Below are 15,000 nucleotides of genomic sequence, written 5' to 3'. Positions count from 1 at the left end.
GTAGAGGAGAGGGAGAGCAGGAGAGACGTGGAGGAGAGGAGAGGGAGAGCAGGAGAGACGTGGAGGAGAGGAGGAGGGAGAGCAGGAGAGACGTGGAGGAGAGGAGAGGGAGAGCAGGAGAGACGTGGAGGAGAGGGAGAGCAGGAGAGACGTGGAGGAGAGGAGGAGGGAGAGCAGGGGAGACGTGGAGGAGAGGAGAGGGAGAGCAGGAGAGACGTGGAGGAGAGGAGAGGGAGAGCAGGAGAGACGTGGAGGAGAGGAGAGGGAGAGCAGGAGAGACGTGGAGGAGAGGAGGAGGGAGAGCAGGAGAGACGTGGAGGAGAGGAGGAGGGAGAGCAGGAGAGACGTGGAGGAGAGGAGGAGGGAGAGCAGGAGAGACGTGGAGGAGAGGAGAGGGAGAGCAGGAGAGACGTGGAGGAGAGGAGAGGGAGAGCAGGAGAGACGTGGAGGAGAGGAGAGGGAGAGCAGGAGAGACGTGGAGGAGAGGAGGAGGGAGAGCAGGAGAGACGTGGAGGAGAGGAGAGGGAGAGCAGGAGAGACGTGGAGGAGAGGAGGAGGGAGAGCAGGAGAGACGTGGAGGAGAGGAGGAGGGAGAGCAGGAGAGACGTGGAGGAGAGGAGAGGGAGAGCAGGAGAGACGAGGAGAGGAGGAGGGAGAGCAGGAGAGACGTGGAGGAGAGGAGAGGGAGAGCAGGGGAGACGTGGAGGAGAGGAGAGGGAGAGCAGGAGAGACGAGGAGAGGAGGAGGGAGAGCAGGGGAGACGTGGAGGAGAGGAGGAGGGAGAGCAGGGGAGACGTGGAGGAGAGGAGGAGGGAGAGCAGGAGAGACGTGGAGGAGGGAGAGCAGGAGAGACGTGGAGGAGAGGAGGAGGGAGAGCAGGAGAGACGTGGAGGAGAGGAGAGGGAGAGCAGGAGAGACGTGGAGGAGAGGAGGAGGGAGATCAGGAGAGACGTGGAGGAGAGGAGGAGGGAGAGCAGGAGAGACGTGGAGGAGAGGAGAGGGAGAGCAGGAGAGACGTGGAGGAGAGGAGAGGGAGAGCAGGAGAGACGTGGAGGAGAGGAGGAGGGAGAGCAGGAGAGACGTGGAGGAGAGGAGAGGGAGAGCAGGAGAGACGTGGAGGAGAGGAGGAGGGAGAGCAGGGGAGACGTGGAGGAGAGGAGGAGGGTATTTAAATATGAATGGTAGAGAATGTTCCATCGCTACTACACAGAGGAAAGAGAAGGTAAAGGGGAGAGTGATGAAGAGGAGAGAGAGATGGAAGGGAAGAGAGAGGGAGGTGTAGAGAGGAGAGAGAGAGGGAGGTGTAGAGAGGAGAGAGGGAGGTGGAGGACAGGAGATGAAAGAAAAATATAAGAGGAGAGAAAGAAGAGGAGGTGCTTCAGTTCAGTGGGGATTTATTGGCCTGGCAAAGATTTGATGAAGAAAGTAGCAGGATAATCCATAGAAAAAATAATGAATATGTGTGTTTTAATCCCTGAGACCTGGATCCTTTCTGGAATATCATGACATTAGTTTTCTTAGGTTCACTGCCAGGGTCCAAGTCTGTCAGTTCTGCTCCAGCAGGTCCAGGGTCCAGGTCTGTCAGTACTGCTACAGCAGGTCCAGGGTCCAGGTCTGTCAGTACTGCTACAGCAGGTCCAGGGTCCAGGTCTGTCAGTACTGCTACAGCAGGTCCAGGGTCCAGGTCTGTCAGTACTGCTACAGCAGGTCCAGGGTCCAGATCTGTCAGTTCTGCTCCAGCAGGTCCAGGTCTGTCAGTACTGCTACAGCAGGTCCAGGGTCCAGGTCTGTCAGTACTGCTACAGCAGCTCCAGGGTCCAGGTCTGTCAGTTCTGCTCCAGCAGGTCCAGGGTCCAGGTCTGTCGGTTCTGCTCCAGCAGGTCCAGGGTCCAGGTCTGTTAGTTCTGCTCCAGCAGGTCCAGGGTCCAGGTCTGTCAGTTCTGCTACAGCAAGTCCAGGGTCCAGGTCTGTCAGTACTGCTACAGCAGGTCCAGGTCTGTCAGTACTGGTCCAGCCAGTCCAGGGTCCAGGTCTGTCAGTTCTGCTTCAGCAGGTCCATGTTCTGCTGTAGCCCCTGCAGTGGTAAACCCAGTCATCTGTGTAGAGTAGGAGTTTAGTCTCTGTGTCATGCAGTGCGATCAGGAGCTGTAGACTCTTCCAGTTCATTAATATCGATGTTGGGCTTAGCCTGTAACCTCGTCTCACTCCACGTCCATGAGAGGAAGTCTGTCTGTTTATGCTCAATTTTTATTCCAGAGCTGTTTCTTAATGAGGTCATGTTTTACCTCCACACTACTTTCTATCATTTTGTAAAATCAAAAGTCTTTTTAAAGTCTATAAAGCATGCAGATATTTTGGCGACATGTTTATCGGTTGGGTGTGTGGGGTGGGAGTATGATCAGTGGTGCGATCATTTGACTGTGCATGAAGCTCCTCAGATTACAGTTCACACAGATGCCTCTGGAACTGTTAGTGCAGTTTATCTCCAAATTTAAAGGTTTGTGTTATTAGTCCTTGATTCCAGATTTTAGGAAAGAAACCTACACTTATTGAATGTGGACACACACACATACACAGTTTATAGCAGAGTTTAAAACAGTGAGGAGTCTGAACTCCACACTGACACCCACACACAGACACACAGGCTCCTAAAACCTCTACACTTCAACCAGCTGGTTCAGCAATAGCTAAGAGAGAGAGAGAAAGAGAGCGAGAGAGAGGTAAGCAGATGTGTGTGCGTGTGTGTGTCTTTTCTCTGCACACACACCTCTGAATGCAGCAGTATGTAGGAGAGAATAGCTATGTGTAGGTAGCTGGATAGATAATAAACAGACTACCACACACACACACACACACACACACACACACACACACACACGCATGTCTGCATGAAAATACACACACGCACACACATGCATGCATGTCTGCATGCAAATACACACATGCATATCTGCATGTAAATACACACGCATGCATGCATGTCTGCACACAAATACACACAAACTTGCATGTCTGCACACTAATATGCACATGCATACAAATGCATATCTGCACGCAAATACACACACACATGCATATCTGCACAAAGATACACACACATGCATGTTTGCACACAAATACTCACAAACACATGCATGCCTGCACACAAATACACACACATGCATGTTTGCACACAAATACACACAAACACACACATGCAGGTCTGCACACAAATATACACATCCACACACACACGTATGTCGGCATGCAAATACACACACACAAAAACACACACAAACACACACACACACACACACACACACACACACAGACTTTTTAATCACTTTATTCACTTTCATGAATCTGTTTCTTTTTTTATAGGGTTCAAAATGTGTTTGTGTACATATTTATAAGTGGCACCAGTACACGCAAGAGTTTCTATGGGTGGGGCCTCTGTATGACTCCTCCCCCTTCCTAGGGTCTTCTTCATTTTGATGTAGTCTTTATTAGATTTGTTTGAGGTCTGTGTTTGGGTTAATGAGAGAGAGATAGGGTAAAGGAATTTTCCTTCAAAGCCTGAATCAACAAAGACACACACACACACACACAAACAGGCGCAAACCATTGAGCGATGGCAGTCTGTAAACATGTTGACTCGACGCTGCTGTACGGATGTGCTGTTTGTGTAGAAGCCTGTGAATAGATCAGATACTCAGCCTGTGTGTATGTGGTGGTGGGACTGGTGATTATGCTGACTTCAGTTCACTAGTGTGTGTGTTTGTGTGTGTGTCCTCCTGTTTAGCATAGCAGGGAGATGGAACATCAAACATACTTTCTGTCTTATTTCCACATTTGCTCATATTTTTCTCTGGTTTTGACATTTTCATTTTCATTCTGCTCCTGAGTGAGAGGCCACAGAAGCTGGGGGAGTGAAACACACACACACATGTGTGTGCATGTGTTACCCGGGAATGGCGATGTGTGATGGTGTTTATGTAATGGCAGGACTGAAGCAGACAGTCGCGTTCCTGGTGAAACAGTGTGAGATATTCCTGGATTGTGGAATTTGGTTGTGTTCGGGTCTGATAAATACGGAACTCCACAGATGAAACCTTATACCACATCACAGCAAATCAGAACATTCAGATGTTACCTCACATTTAATATGCCTGAAGTTACACACAAACACATATAAACACTACAGCTCCTGGTCTGATAACCCTCTGCTTAATCAGACCGAAATACCATCAGCTGTGTTTGTGACCCACCCTGTTAAAACAATGACATTTTTTATGATTTGCACAAAGGTTGTTGAATGTACAAATCTAACTCATGTAAAAGTTTTTATTGCTGCTTATCAGACAGTGTTATCAGACCTAATGACTACCTATACTGCAACACAGTGTTATCAGACCTAATGACTACCTATACTGCAACACAGGTATGTTCAGACTGTCATCCGACAGACCAGAATGTCATTAAAACGTGTGAGAGATTACACCTCACCAACTGTGAGGGGGTTAAACGTGTGAGATTACACCTCACCAGCTGTAAGGGGGTTAAACGTGAGAGATTACACCACACCAGTTGTGAGGGGTTTAAACGTGTGAGAGATTACACCTCACCATCTGTGAAGGGGTTAAATGTGAGAGATTACACCACACCAACTGTGAGGGGGTTAAACGTGAGAGATTACACCACACCAGCTGTGAAGGGGTTAAATGTGAGAGATTACACCACACCAGCTGTGAGGGGTTTAAACGTGTGAGAGATTACACCTCACCATCTGTGAGGGGATTAAACGTGTGAGAGATTACACCTCACCAGCTGTAAGGGGGTTAAACGTGTGAGAGATTACACCTCACCAGCTGTGAGGGGGTTAAACGTGTGAGAGATTACACCACACCAGCTGTGAGGGGGTTAAACGTGTGAGAGATTACACCTCACCAGCTGTAAGGGGGGTTAAGTGTGTGATAGATTACACTACACCAGCTGTGAGGGGGTTAAACGTGAGAGAGATTACACTACACTAGTTGTGAGGGGGTTAAACATGTGAGAGATTACACTACACCAGCTGTGAGGGGGTTAAGTGTGTGAGAGATTACACTACACCAGCTGTGAGGGGGTTAAGTGTGTGAGAGATTACACTACACTAGCTGTGAGGTGGTTAAACGTGTGAGAGATTACACTGCACCAGCTGTGAGGGGGTTAAACGTGTGAGAGATTACACTACACCAGCTGTGAGGGGGTTAAACGTGTGAGATTACCCTCGCCAGCTGTGAGGGGGTTAAACGTGTGAGATTACCCTCGCCAGCTGTGAGGGGGTTAAACGTGTGAGAGATTACACCACACCAGCTGTGAGGGGGTTAAACGTGTGAGAGATTACACCACACCAGCTGTGAGGGGGTTAAACGTGTGAGAGATTACACCACACCAGCTGTAAAGGGGGTTAAGTGTGTGAGAGATTACACTACACTAGCTGTGAGGGGGTTAAACGTGTGAGAGATTACACCACACCAGCTGTGAGGGGGTTAAACGTGTGAGAGATTACGCCTCACCAGCTGTAAAGGGGGTTAAACGTGTGAGATTTCACCTCACCAGCTGTAAAGGGGGTTAAACGTGTGAGATTACCCTCGCCAGCTGTGAGGGGGTTAAACGTGTGAGATTACCCTCGCCAGCTGTGAGGGGGTTAAACGTGTGAGATTACCCTCACCTGTCCTGTCCACCTGACCTGCTTTGCACCTGAGCTATTTAGCTGTCTCACCTGTGCTTCTTTTCCGGGACGCTCCTTGTGTTTACAAACGGATTTGCTGTAGTCCTTCCTGATCCAGAGTCCCACAGCTGATCCAGGGTCAGTTGGGGTTAACTTTGCTTAAATATCTCGAAGTAACCCCACATGGCTGTCATCTACATCACGGAGATGTTTCACTCCCTTTAAATGGTAGGAAATAATCCACTCACATACGACACCCATCACCACACCGTACACACACACTCACACTTTCAGTTGAGCTGTGTGTTCTGTATTAGTACTGGCATGGTTGTTGTGTTTATCGCGAACTGATCGTGGTTTTAGGTTCATTATGTGTGTGCTTCCCAGAGGCAGTCACACACGGATCGTCCTTACCTGGTAGATTGAGTATCACACTGAACACTCTCTCTCATTTAGGACCTTAACACTACAGAGCTTTTGGGAAATGGGGCCCTGGTCAGAGAGGAGAACAGCGATCCGTGCAGAAGACGCTCAGAGTGGGGGCTGATGGGATACTCGAGTGTCTCCCACAGGTCTGAGTCCATGAGTCGGTTGGTGCTGTGGTGTAGGTGGTAGCAACACACTATGGCTGAGGTGCTGCTGGTGTTGTTGTGGTGGTGTATATGGGGTTGTGTAGTTGTGTCTATGGAATTGTGTAGTTGTGTAGCTGTGTCTACGGCGCCTGACTTCCACATTCCAGAGCTGAGAGCCTGCTACCTGAAGTGTTTGTGTCCTTTGACCTGATATTACAGAGAGGGCAAAGTCCAAATGCCACATAACAGATGCACCCGTTTGACTGCCAAGTAGCCAGGGAGGGTGAGTGTGTGTGTGTGCGTATGTGTGTGCGTGTGTGTGTGTGCGTGTGTGTGTGTGTGTCTGTGGGTGGTGCTCTTTCCTGCATATCTGAACATATCCCAACCTGCTACGCTCTCCCACCTATGTTGTTTCTGTCCACGTGTTCCTCTCTGGCCGTAACACACCCTCGGTGGCCCTAGTATCATTTTCCCTGCCGTGTGTTTGCGGTGTGTTTTGTGTGTGTACCCAACAGGCCTGTGCGGAGAGACAGCCCCCCACCCCTTACCTGCCTACTGTGTGTGGGGGGGGTGTTTTGTTACCTGGTTACTGCTCAGAGATTCTGTTACACATCAGGGGCCTCTGAGTTTCAGTCTCGTTCACTAACACAGGTAACTCTATACCACACCTTCCAGAGCAGAAATTCCCAAGCACCTGCTCTCTCACGTGATGGAGTGTCGGGGAGACACTGTGGGGGAGTTGTCTCCTTCCATCCTAATCCAGGAGTGACCCGATCATTCCAGATACCCGCTGAACACGTGGCGTGCTCCGGCATTCCCACTCACCTCTCCTGCTCTTTTGCTTGTCTTGTTCTCTCGTCCTGCCTTTGTTGCGTTTTAATCACTCGCAGGATGTAACTGTCTGTGCCGTTTCTTTTGTCGTGATTGGGGAGTGGTTTTCTCCCTGGCTATAAGGCCAAAACTCTCGGTCATAAAGGTTATCGCAGCACATAAACTCCGTACGCGAAAAGCCCAACACAAGGACCTGTTTGTGGAAAAGGTGTAGAGTGTAATGGAACGTTTGAACAAAGTGTATTTAAAACAAGAAACGTCGATATCCAGCGTCCTCGACTAAATGAGTATTAACAGACTCCGTGCAGTGGATTTAGGAGACGTGTCTGGGAAAACACCCAAAACTGTCAAGGATGAATTCCCGTGCTGCGTTTACTCTGAGCGCAGTAGGCACCTCTAAAGCTGAGATCGATGCTGGCACAACAGAAGCCAAACGCGCAAGTCACTCGCTCCTGTGGAGAGGTGTGACCAGAGTACTGACATCAGCGCCATCACTGCGAGAACACGACATCTCCATCACCTCCAGAGCCCTGTCAGGTTCTCTAGAGCAGAACGACGCAGAAGAGATGTGTGTATAGAGCGTGTATAGGGTTGTGTGCTTGTGTTTGTGGGCGTGTGTGTGTGTGTTTGTGGTGTGTCGAGCACTAGCCCTTGTACTGTGAATCAGTGACGCTGGTGTGTGTGTTGTCACTGTTACTGGCCCCAGGGCAGAGGGGCAGTCTGACACTCTATCCACCCTGACCAGAGTGTGAACAGTGTTCTCTCCATCACACCATCTGTCTGTCTGTCTGTCTCTCTGTCTATACCGCTCTGTTCTGTTTTTGTCTCTGAATCTATATCACTGACACACACACACACACACCACACACACACACACACACACAGTGTGTGCTCTTTTCAGGGAGATGTATCTGATGACATGTCTAATCTCATGCTGTTGTTACCTCGGGTACATAAGAACAGACATAGAAAGGAGGAGGTCTCTGTGTCCGTCTGTCCCCCTACAGATCACGACTCCAAGCCACAGGACTCAGTACTGCAAACACACACCGGCCCATTCAAACAGTACAACATAGGAGGACACAACACCAGTCCAGTCCAGTCCAGTGTGCACAACAAAAGATTTAAGAGCCCAGTACCCACCTCCCTGTGGGAGGTTAGCTGCCCTCGCTGGGAGCTCCTCCTCCTCCTCACTAGGAGCTCCTCTGCCTTGCTGGGAGCTCCTCTCAGGATTAGAGCAAAGGAGCAATTATGCACAATAATTGACTCAACAGGTGAAATAGGAAATGCAGGTTTATACACACAACACCTCACAGTGATTTACAAATATAAGAAAAGTATAAAACTCAAGGAAAATACTTTAAAGAAAAAGCGATTATTGGATTATTAACCACATTATGCACAGGATTAGGGTCACGTGTCTGTAGCCTGATGGGTTTGTCTTAGTCCTGCATGCGTCTCCAAAACTGGACATCTGATATTACTATTAATATTGCACAGACATGTCTGCCTGCTATGTGAGGAGTGAATTTTGTTTGTTAGATGGTTATGTATCTTAAAACAGTAGCTCTGTGTGTATGTGTGTGTGTGTGTGTGTGTGTGTGTGTGTGTGTGTTGCTATCACTAATCAGTGTTTTTTTTTCATCTTCTGCTAAGCAGGTTGCTCTCTCTGTCTCTCCCACAAACACACACACACACACACACACACCCTTCTATGGGGATGCTTTGATAAAAAAGTCATTAACGCTGTGGGATTTATTCTTTTAATAATAACAACCTGTTATCAAATTTTCTCTCACAGTGTGACATTGAAAAGCTCTTTCATTATTTTTAACTTGTTTACAGACATTTCAGCTCCTCTTGTGTTATGCAGAAGGTTCTGACAGAACCAGGCTGTCCGGACCAGGTTCTGTATTCTATATGTGTTTAGATGGTCATTAAATCTCTGTTTGGTTTTGGAGTTGTGACTTATGTGTTTGGGGTCACGGTTACAGTTCAAGAAAGAAGCATCACTTAAGTCTTTCATGAGCAGGAGCACTTTAAATGCCTTCATTAAAACTGCTCAGAATGTAGCATCTTTCTCTCTCTCTCTCTCTCTCACACACACACACACACACACACAGCCCATATATGTGTCTGTCTCCTGAGTGTTTCACTAAGAGACATGTAGATTATGAGACATAATTGGATTTCTGAGCGTCTCTGAGGCAGTAACCAGTGTCCCTAACCAGTAACCAGCGTCCCTAACCAGTAACCAGCGTCCCTAACCAGCAACCAGCGTCCCTAACCAGCAACCAGCGTCCCTAACCAGCAACCAGCGTCCCTAACCAGCAACCAGCGTCTCTAACCAGTAACCAGCATTTCTAACATTCCAGCCGTCCCCAGAGCCTCAGAGTGCACCCTTCACCCTTCACCCTTCAGCCTTCACCCTTCACCCTTCAGCCTTCACCCTTCACCCTTCACCCTTCACCCTTCAGCCTACAGCCAGCATCTATCAAAGTTGTGTTAATGTGAGTGTGTCACACACAGCAGTGATACTGACGTGGTAGTGTGTAGTGTGTGTAGTTGGTGTGAGTGTGTCACACACAGCAGTGATACTGACGTGGTAGTGTGTAGTGTGTGTAGTTGGTGTGAGTGTATCACACAGCAGTGATACTGACGTGGTAGTGTGTAGTGTGTGTAGTTGGTCTGAGTGTGTCACACACAGCAGTGATACTGACGTGGTAGTGTGTAGTGTGTGTAGTTGGTGTGAGTGTGTCACACACAGCAGTGATACTGACGTGATAGTGTGTAGTGTGTGTAGTTGGTATGAGTGTGTCACACACAGCAGTGATACTGACGTGGTAGTGTGTAGTGTGTGTAGTTGGTCTGAGTGTGTCACACACAGCAGTGATACTGACGTGGTAGTGTGTAGTGTGTGTAGTTGGTGTGAGTGTGTCACACACAGCAGTGATACTGACGTGATAGTGTGTAGTGTGTGTAGTTGGTGTGAGTGTGTCACACAGCAGTGATACTGACGTGGTAGTGTGTAGTGTGTGTAGTTGGTGTGAGTGTGTCACACACAGCAGTGATACTGACGTGATAGTGTGTAGTGTGTGTAGTTGGTGTGAGTGTGTCACACACAGCAGTGATACTGACGTGGTAGTGTGTAGTGTGTGTAGTTGGTGTGAGTGTGTCACACACAGCAGTGATACTGACGTGGTAGTGTGTAGTGTGTGTTTTCTGTGATATCACAGCGTTAGGATGACACAGGATCCAGGATGGTAGCTCAGTGGTTATGGTGCTTAACTAGTAATCGCAAGGTTGCTGGTTCAAGTCCCACCACTGTCAGGTTGCCACTGTTGGGCCCCTGAGGAAGACCTTTAATCCTCAATTACTCCATCTGAATTCTGTCAGAATTGTAAGTCACTCTGATAAAAGCATCAGATAGAAGTTGTAAATGTCTCCAACTCTGCTGTGTGTGTGTGTGTCAGAAGAGTATCAGCTCCATGACGCTGTGTTCCGTGAGAGGGATTATCTGGGTGGGAGAAGTAAATCCCCAATTTCACAAATTCCTGCGAGTGTCAGAGCAGGCTCGGCTTACGGCAGCTCCGTCCGAGAGGAGCCATTACCTGACACGGTCCCGATCCCTTCTCCCGGCCGTGCAGCCGGATCTGGTTACGGTGGGAACCTGGCACACCCAGCTGTGAGAGAACAGCGCCGCTGACGATTCGCTGGCAGCCAGCCAATCACGTTGTGTCATCAGAGAATCCACACGGCTTATAGAGTTTCACCCAGAATGGAGGGTTTTCACTCAACTCTCATTTTCTCCGCCTGTCTGTCTCTCTGTCATCCGCCTGTCTGTCTCTCTGTCCTTCACTTGCTTTTTTATTATATCTCTGTCTCCCTGATTTCTCGCCCTCTCTCTAAGGGGTGTGACATATTTCTTCAGTCATTAGAATTAATAAAGGAGTGTGTGTGTGTGTGTGTGTGTGTGTATCATGTGAGCCCTCAGGTAAACAACACATCATCAACAAAAAAATACAACAGCATTGAATCTAGAACATCTAGAATCTAGAAACAAGAGGACTGAGAACGAGTGAGAGAAAGAAAGCGTGATAGCTAGAGAGAAGACGAGGGAGAGAGAGAGCGATAGACACAGACAGAGAGAGAGAGAGAGAGAGAGAGAGAAAGTTGCTTGGGTTCGTTTACGCCAGTCTCGCTCTCTCTGTGTCTCTGTAGGTGGTCTCCTCTTTCCCACTGAGCTCTTTATTGAGGGTTTCCCAGCGTCTCCACTGAACCTCTCCGCCCTGACGAACGGAGACAAAGTTTAGCGACTATGTAACGACGGGGTCGTGTTTCACTCTGACCCCGGGTCACTGCCGTCACCTGGAGACAGAAATCCCGCCAGCAGCTGCTACACATACCAAGGCCTTGACATCACAGGGGATTACACGCTGCAAAAGGTCACAGAGAACACTTGTGTTTGCTGTGTTCCCTCTGGAAAAAGACTTTTTATTTTTTGGTACATTTCTGACAAGTGTGTACATATGAAATTAATTCCCAGTTTGAGTTGAATTCCCAGCATACTTTCTTCTGGTGGATTTACTGGTTTGTTTATCTTTACTGATGTTTTTTATTTCATATCAACATGTTTGTGGGTCTCTGTGAGTTTTAAACTTTTTAATGACTAATACACTTGAAAAAACATATTACAATCTGTGCACAATTATTAGGTAAGAGAGCATTTTGACCATATCATATTTTGACCATATTATCATCAGTGATGTGTATTGGTGTGACGAGGGAGATCAGCACCCTGTATCAAGGTGTGCAAAATTATTTCTTAAGCTTCTTTTCCTCAAGAAAAGTGGGCCAAAAGAGATTTAACTGACTCTGAAAAGTCAAAACTTTTCAGCACTCTTAAAATTGCTAAGGTATCGGGGCTTGGGTCACAGAACCATCAAATGTTTTGATCCAAATAATCAACAGGGTCCCAAGAAACGTGTTGAGAAAAAAAGATGCAAATTAACTGCCAAATGTGAAGTGACCAGGAACCCGTTATCCTCCAGTGCTGTCATCCAGACCTGCAACCTACCTGGAGTGCCCAGGAGTACAAGGTGTTTAGTACTCAGAGACAAGGCCAAGGTATGGAAGGCTGAAACCCCACCACCACTGAACAAGACACATGAGGTGGCACGTCAAGACGGAGCCAAGAAATATCTGAAGACAGATTTTTCAAAGGTTTTATGGACTGATGAGACGCAAGTGTCTCTTCACAGACCAGGTGGACGGGCCCCTGGCAGGATCGGTAACGGCACAGAGCTCCACTTTGACTAAATTTGCCAGCAAGGTAGAGGTGGGGTACTGCTGTGGGCTGGTATTAGTAAAGATGAGCTAGTTGGACCTTTTCAGGTTGAAGATGGACTCAAAATCAACTCCCAAACCTACTCCCAGTTGTTAGAAGACGCTTTCTTCAAGCAGTGGTACAGGAAAAAGTGCTCCATCGCATGTAGGAAATGCTCTACTGCGTGGCCAGCCAGAAAAGGCATTAAAGAATGATGACATGGCCCTTCCTCACCTGACCTGAACCTACTGAGAGCTTGTGGGCCTTCTTAAGCAGGAGATTTATGGTGCAGCTCTCTGAACAGAGTCTGGGAGGCTGCGGTTGCTGCCGCACAAAAAGTCAACAGATGAAGAAACTGACAGACTCCATGAATGGAGGCTTATGACTGTTACTATAAAGAAAGATGGCTACATTGTTCACGTTTTTTTCATTGTTTTCTTTTTTCAAATGTTTATTTGTAAATTTTGAGTTGTTTGTTTGTTGTTCTCACTTTAACAGATGAAAATAAATAAGTGAGACGGGAAGCTTTGTTTTTCATTTAGTTGCATAATAATTCTGCCCACTAATAGAAAGCCAAAACCTCAGCTTTGCTTTCTGAACATTTGGACTGACCAAGGGCACTGTAGCTGTTCAATAATGAAACGAATCTTACACAGCTTGCCTAATAATTGTGCACACAGTGTAGTAGGAGTCAGTAAACATATCTGATGTGGTGTAAAGGCGCTAGTTTGAGCGGGAGACGTTCCCTTTAAATGTGGGAGTGATTTGCCTTCGTGTCTGACCAGTAAGATGAAGTTCCGTGACACATATTATGACTCCGACTCTTGGTTCACACATGAACGAGTGATGGATAAATGCTTATATGTGCTTGCTGTGCATTTTGATTTGCCGACACTATTGGCTGTTCGTGGGAGATGGATTACATAACTCCACCTCACTTCTGTTTAGTTTTCTCCCTGACAACACACACACACAAGCTCGCACATCACTGCTTTGCCGACTGACGTCTGTGAGACGAAGCACCCAGTTCCTCTCGCTCTCCAATGTCCCAGGATGCATCTGCTACTCAGGAGGGTTCTTACACCCCTCCACTTACCTCCCCATGCCCCTGCAGTCTAGCAACATCCCCGCTTTCATCGCACCGCTGGATTCAGTACTAGCCTTCCTCTACTGTCACGCAGTTTAATTTCAGCCCATATCAACATCTCTGGTTCACTGAGGCCTTCAGTGTCATTTGGATAATTGAGCCAATTGTTTGTACCCAATCTCAGCAGGGATGGTGGATGTCAGCTGGGAATAGACTCTAAGCTATACACCACCGTGCATATGAATGCTAACCCCCTGTTGTGTGTGTGTGTGTGTGTGTACACGCAGAGGACCAGATCCCTCACGGCTTCCCCACCATAGACATGGGTCCCCAGCTGAAGGTGGTGGAGAGAACCCGCACAGCCACCCTGCTGTGTGCTGCGAGTGGGAACCCCGACCCTGAGATCTCCTGGTTCAAAGACTTCCTCCCTGTCGATATCAACGGCAGCAACGGACGAATCAAACAGCTCCGCTCAGGTAAGAAGACCCGCCCCAAACACGCCTTCCCTGCCCCGAGTCATCTCTGACATCACACACACCCAAATGCCCAAAACTGTGATTACTAGAAGTGCTAAACTATTTAATAAAACTGTGTATATGCAGCGAATATGAGCACATGTAATTTGTAATGGATGCACCGGATTAGAAGTTCTTACTGTTGTTGTATGGACTGGTTATATTAGCATTCTGTTTTCATCAGAGCAGTTATTTTAGTATCATATTTTACATTTAAATTTTAATATTTCAGCTTATGGCATATCTGAGATGATTGCTTGTCGAGTGATGCTCCGTCCGACTCCCTGAAGTCCTGTCAGATAGAAGGAGCTCACCGCCATGTGATATCTGCTGTAGCTAACAGATGTTTCCCAACCAGCCCACACCAGACGGTCCGTGTGCCGTCTGTGCGCCCGTGCTGAGCCCTAAAGATCCCTGAGTATCTGTTCCAAGTGAACCAGGCTCGGGGTCGGAGTGAAAGAGCAGTGTGCTAGCGCAGTGAATTGTGGGTTATGAACCGCTGATCTACAGAGCTTCTGTGAGGTGCTGGGTTACGGGAAGCGTTTCAGCCCAGGGGCTTTGCGTGTAAAAAACCTGCGTTCTCTGCGGTAAAATGACTTTAATATCTTGTTTTGACCAGCTCGTCACCATGGAGACCAAGTGCAGTGAAAGGAGTGATCAAGTTTATGTTTATTTGACCTCTCACAAGGCCAATGGACACTTGTCATTTATTTGTTGATATAGTGTATTTTCTGACCCCTGACTATAGAAAACCTCTCAAAGGATTTTTCTATTCAAGAATGCTAATCAAATGGGATTTTTTTTTTCCAGTTGACTTGCATTTTCTTTTTTATATAATAATAGTAATAGTTCAGTGTCCTTGGTGTCTGATGCAGTCTTAACGTGGCTGAGACATGTGTCTGTCTAACAGTAAGTACCATACTAGTGATTCCCCCACCAGCAGTCGATCAATAGTTTGTTTACAATGCAGCACACAT

At 47.7% G+C, this 15,000-nt stretch overlaps 1 protein-coding gene across 10 annotated transcripts in view; it reads left to right on the top strand.

The window, feature by feature from the left end:
* ptprfa (protein tyrosine phosphatase receptor type Fa) overlaps positions 1 to 15,000 on the top strand; it is a 156,034-nt gene that overhangs the window by 73,612 nt on the left and 67,422 nt on the right. For all 10 annotated transcript variants that reach the window (XM_081718427.1, XM_081718426.1, XM_081718424.1 and 7 more), the window contains one exon: positions 13,796 to 13,984. In XM_081718427.1, the coding sequence (XP_081574553.1) occupies positions 13,796 to 13,984 (189 nt within the window). The remainder of the gene's footprint in view (positions 1 to 13,795; positions 13,985 to 15,000) is intronic.

This window comes from Electrophorus electricus, chromosome 7 (assembly GCF_041902795.1).
Source record: "Electrophorus electricus isolate QZ-2024a chromosome 7, ASM4190279v1, whole genome shotgun sequence".
Classification (NCBI taxonomy): Eukaryota; Metazoa; Chordata; class Actinopteri; order Gymnotiformes; family Gymnotidae; genus Electrophorus; species Electrophorus electricus.
Note: the sequence above shows the minus strand (reverse complement) of the source record. Positions and strands in the feature narration are given on the sequence as shown.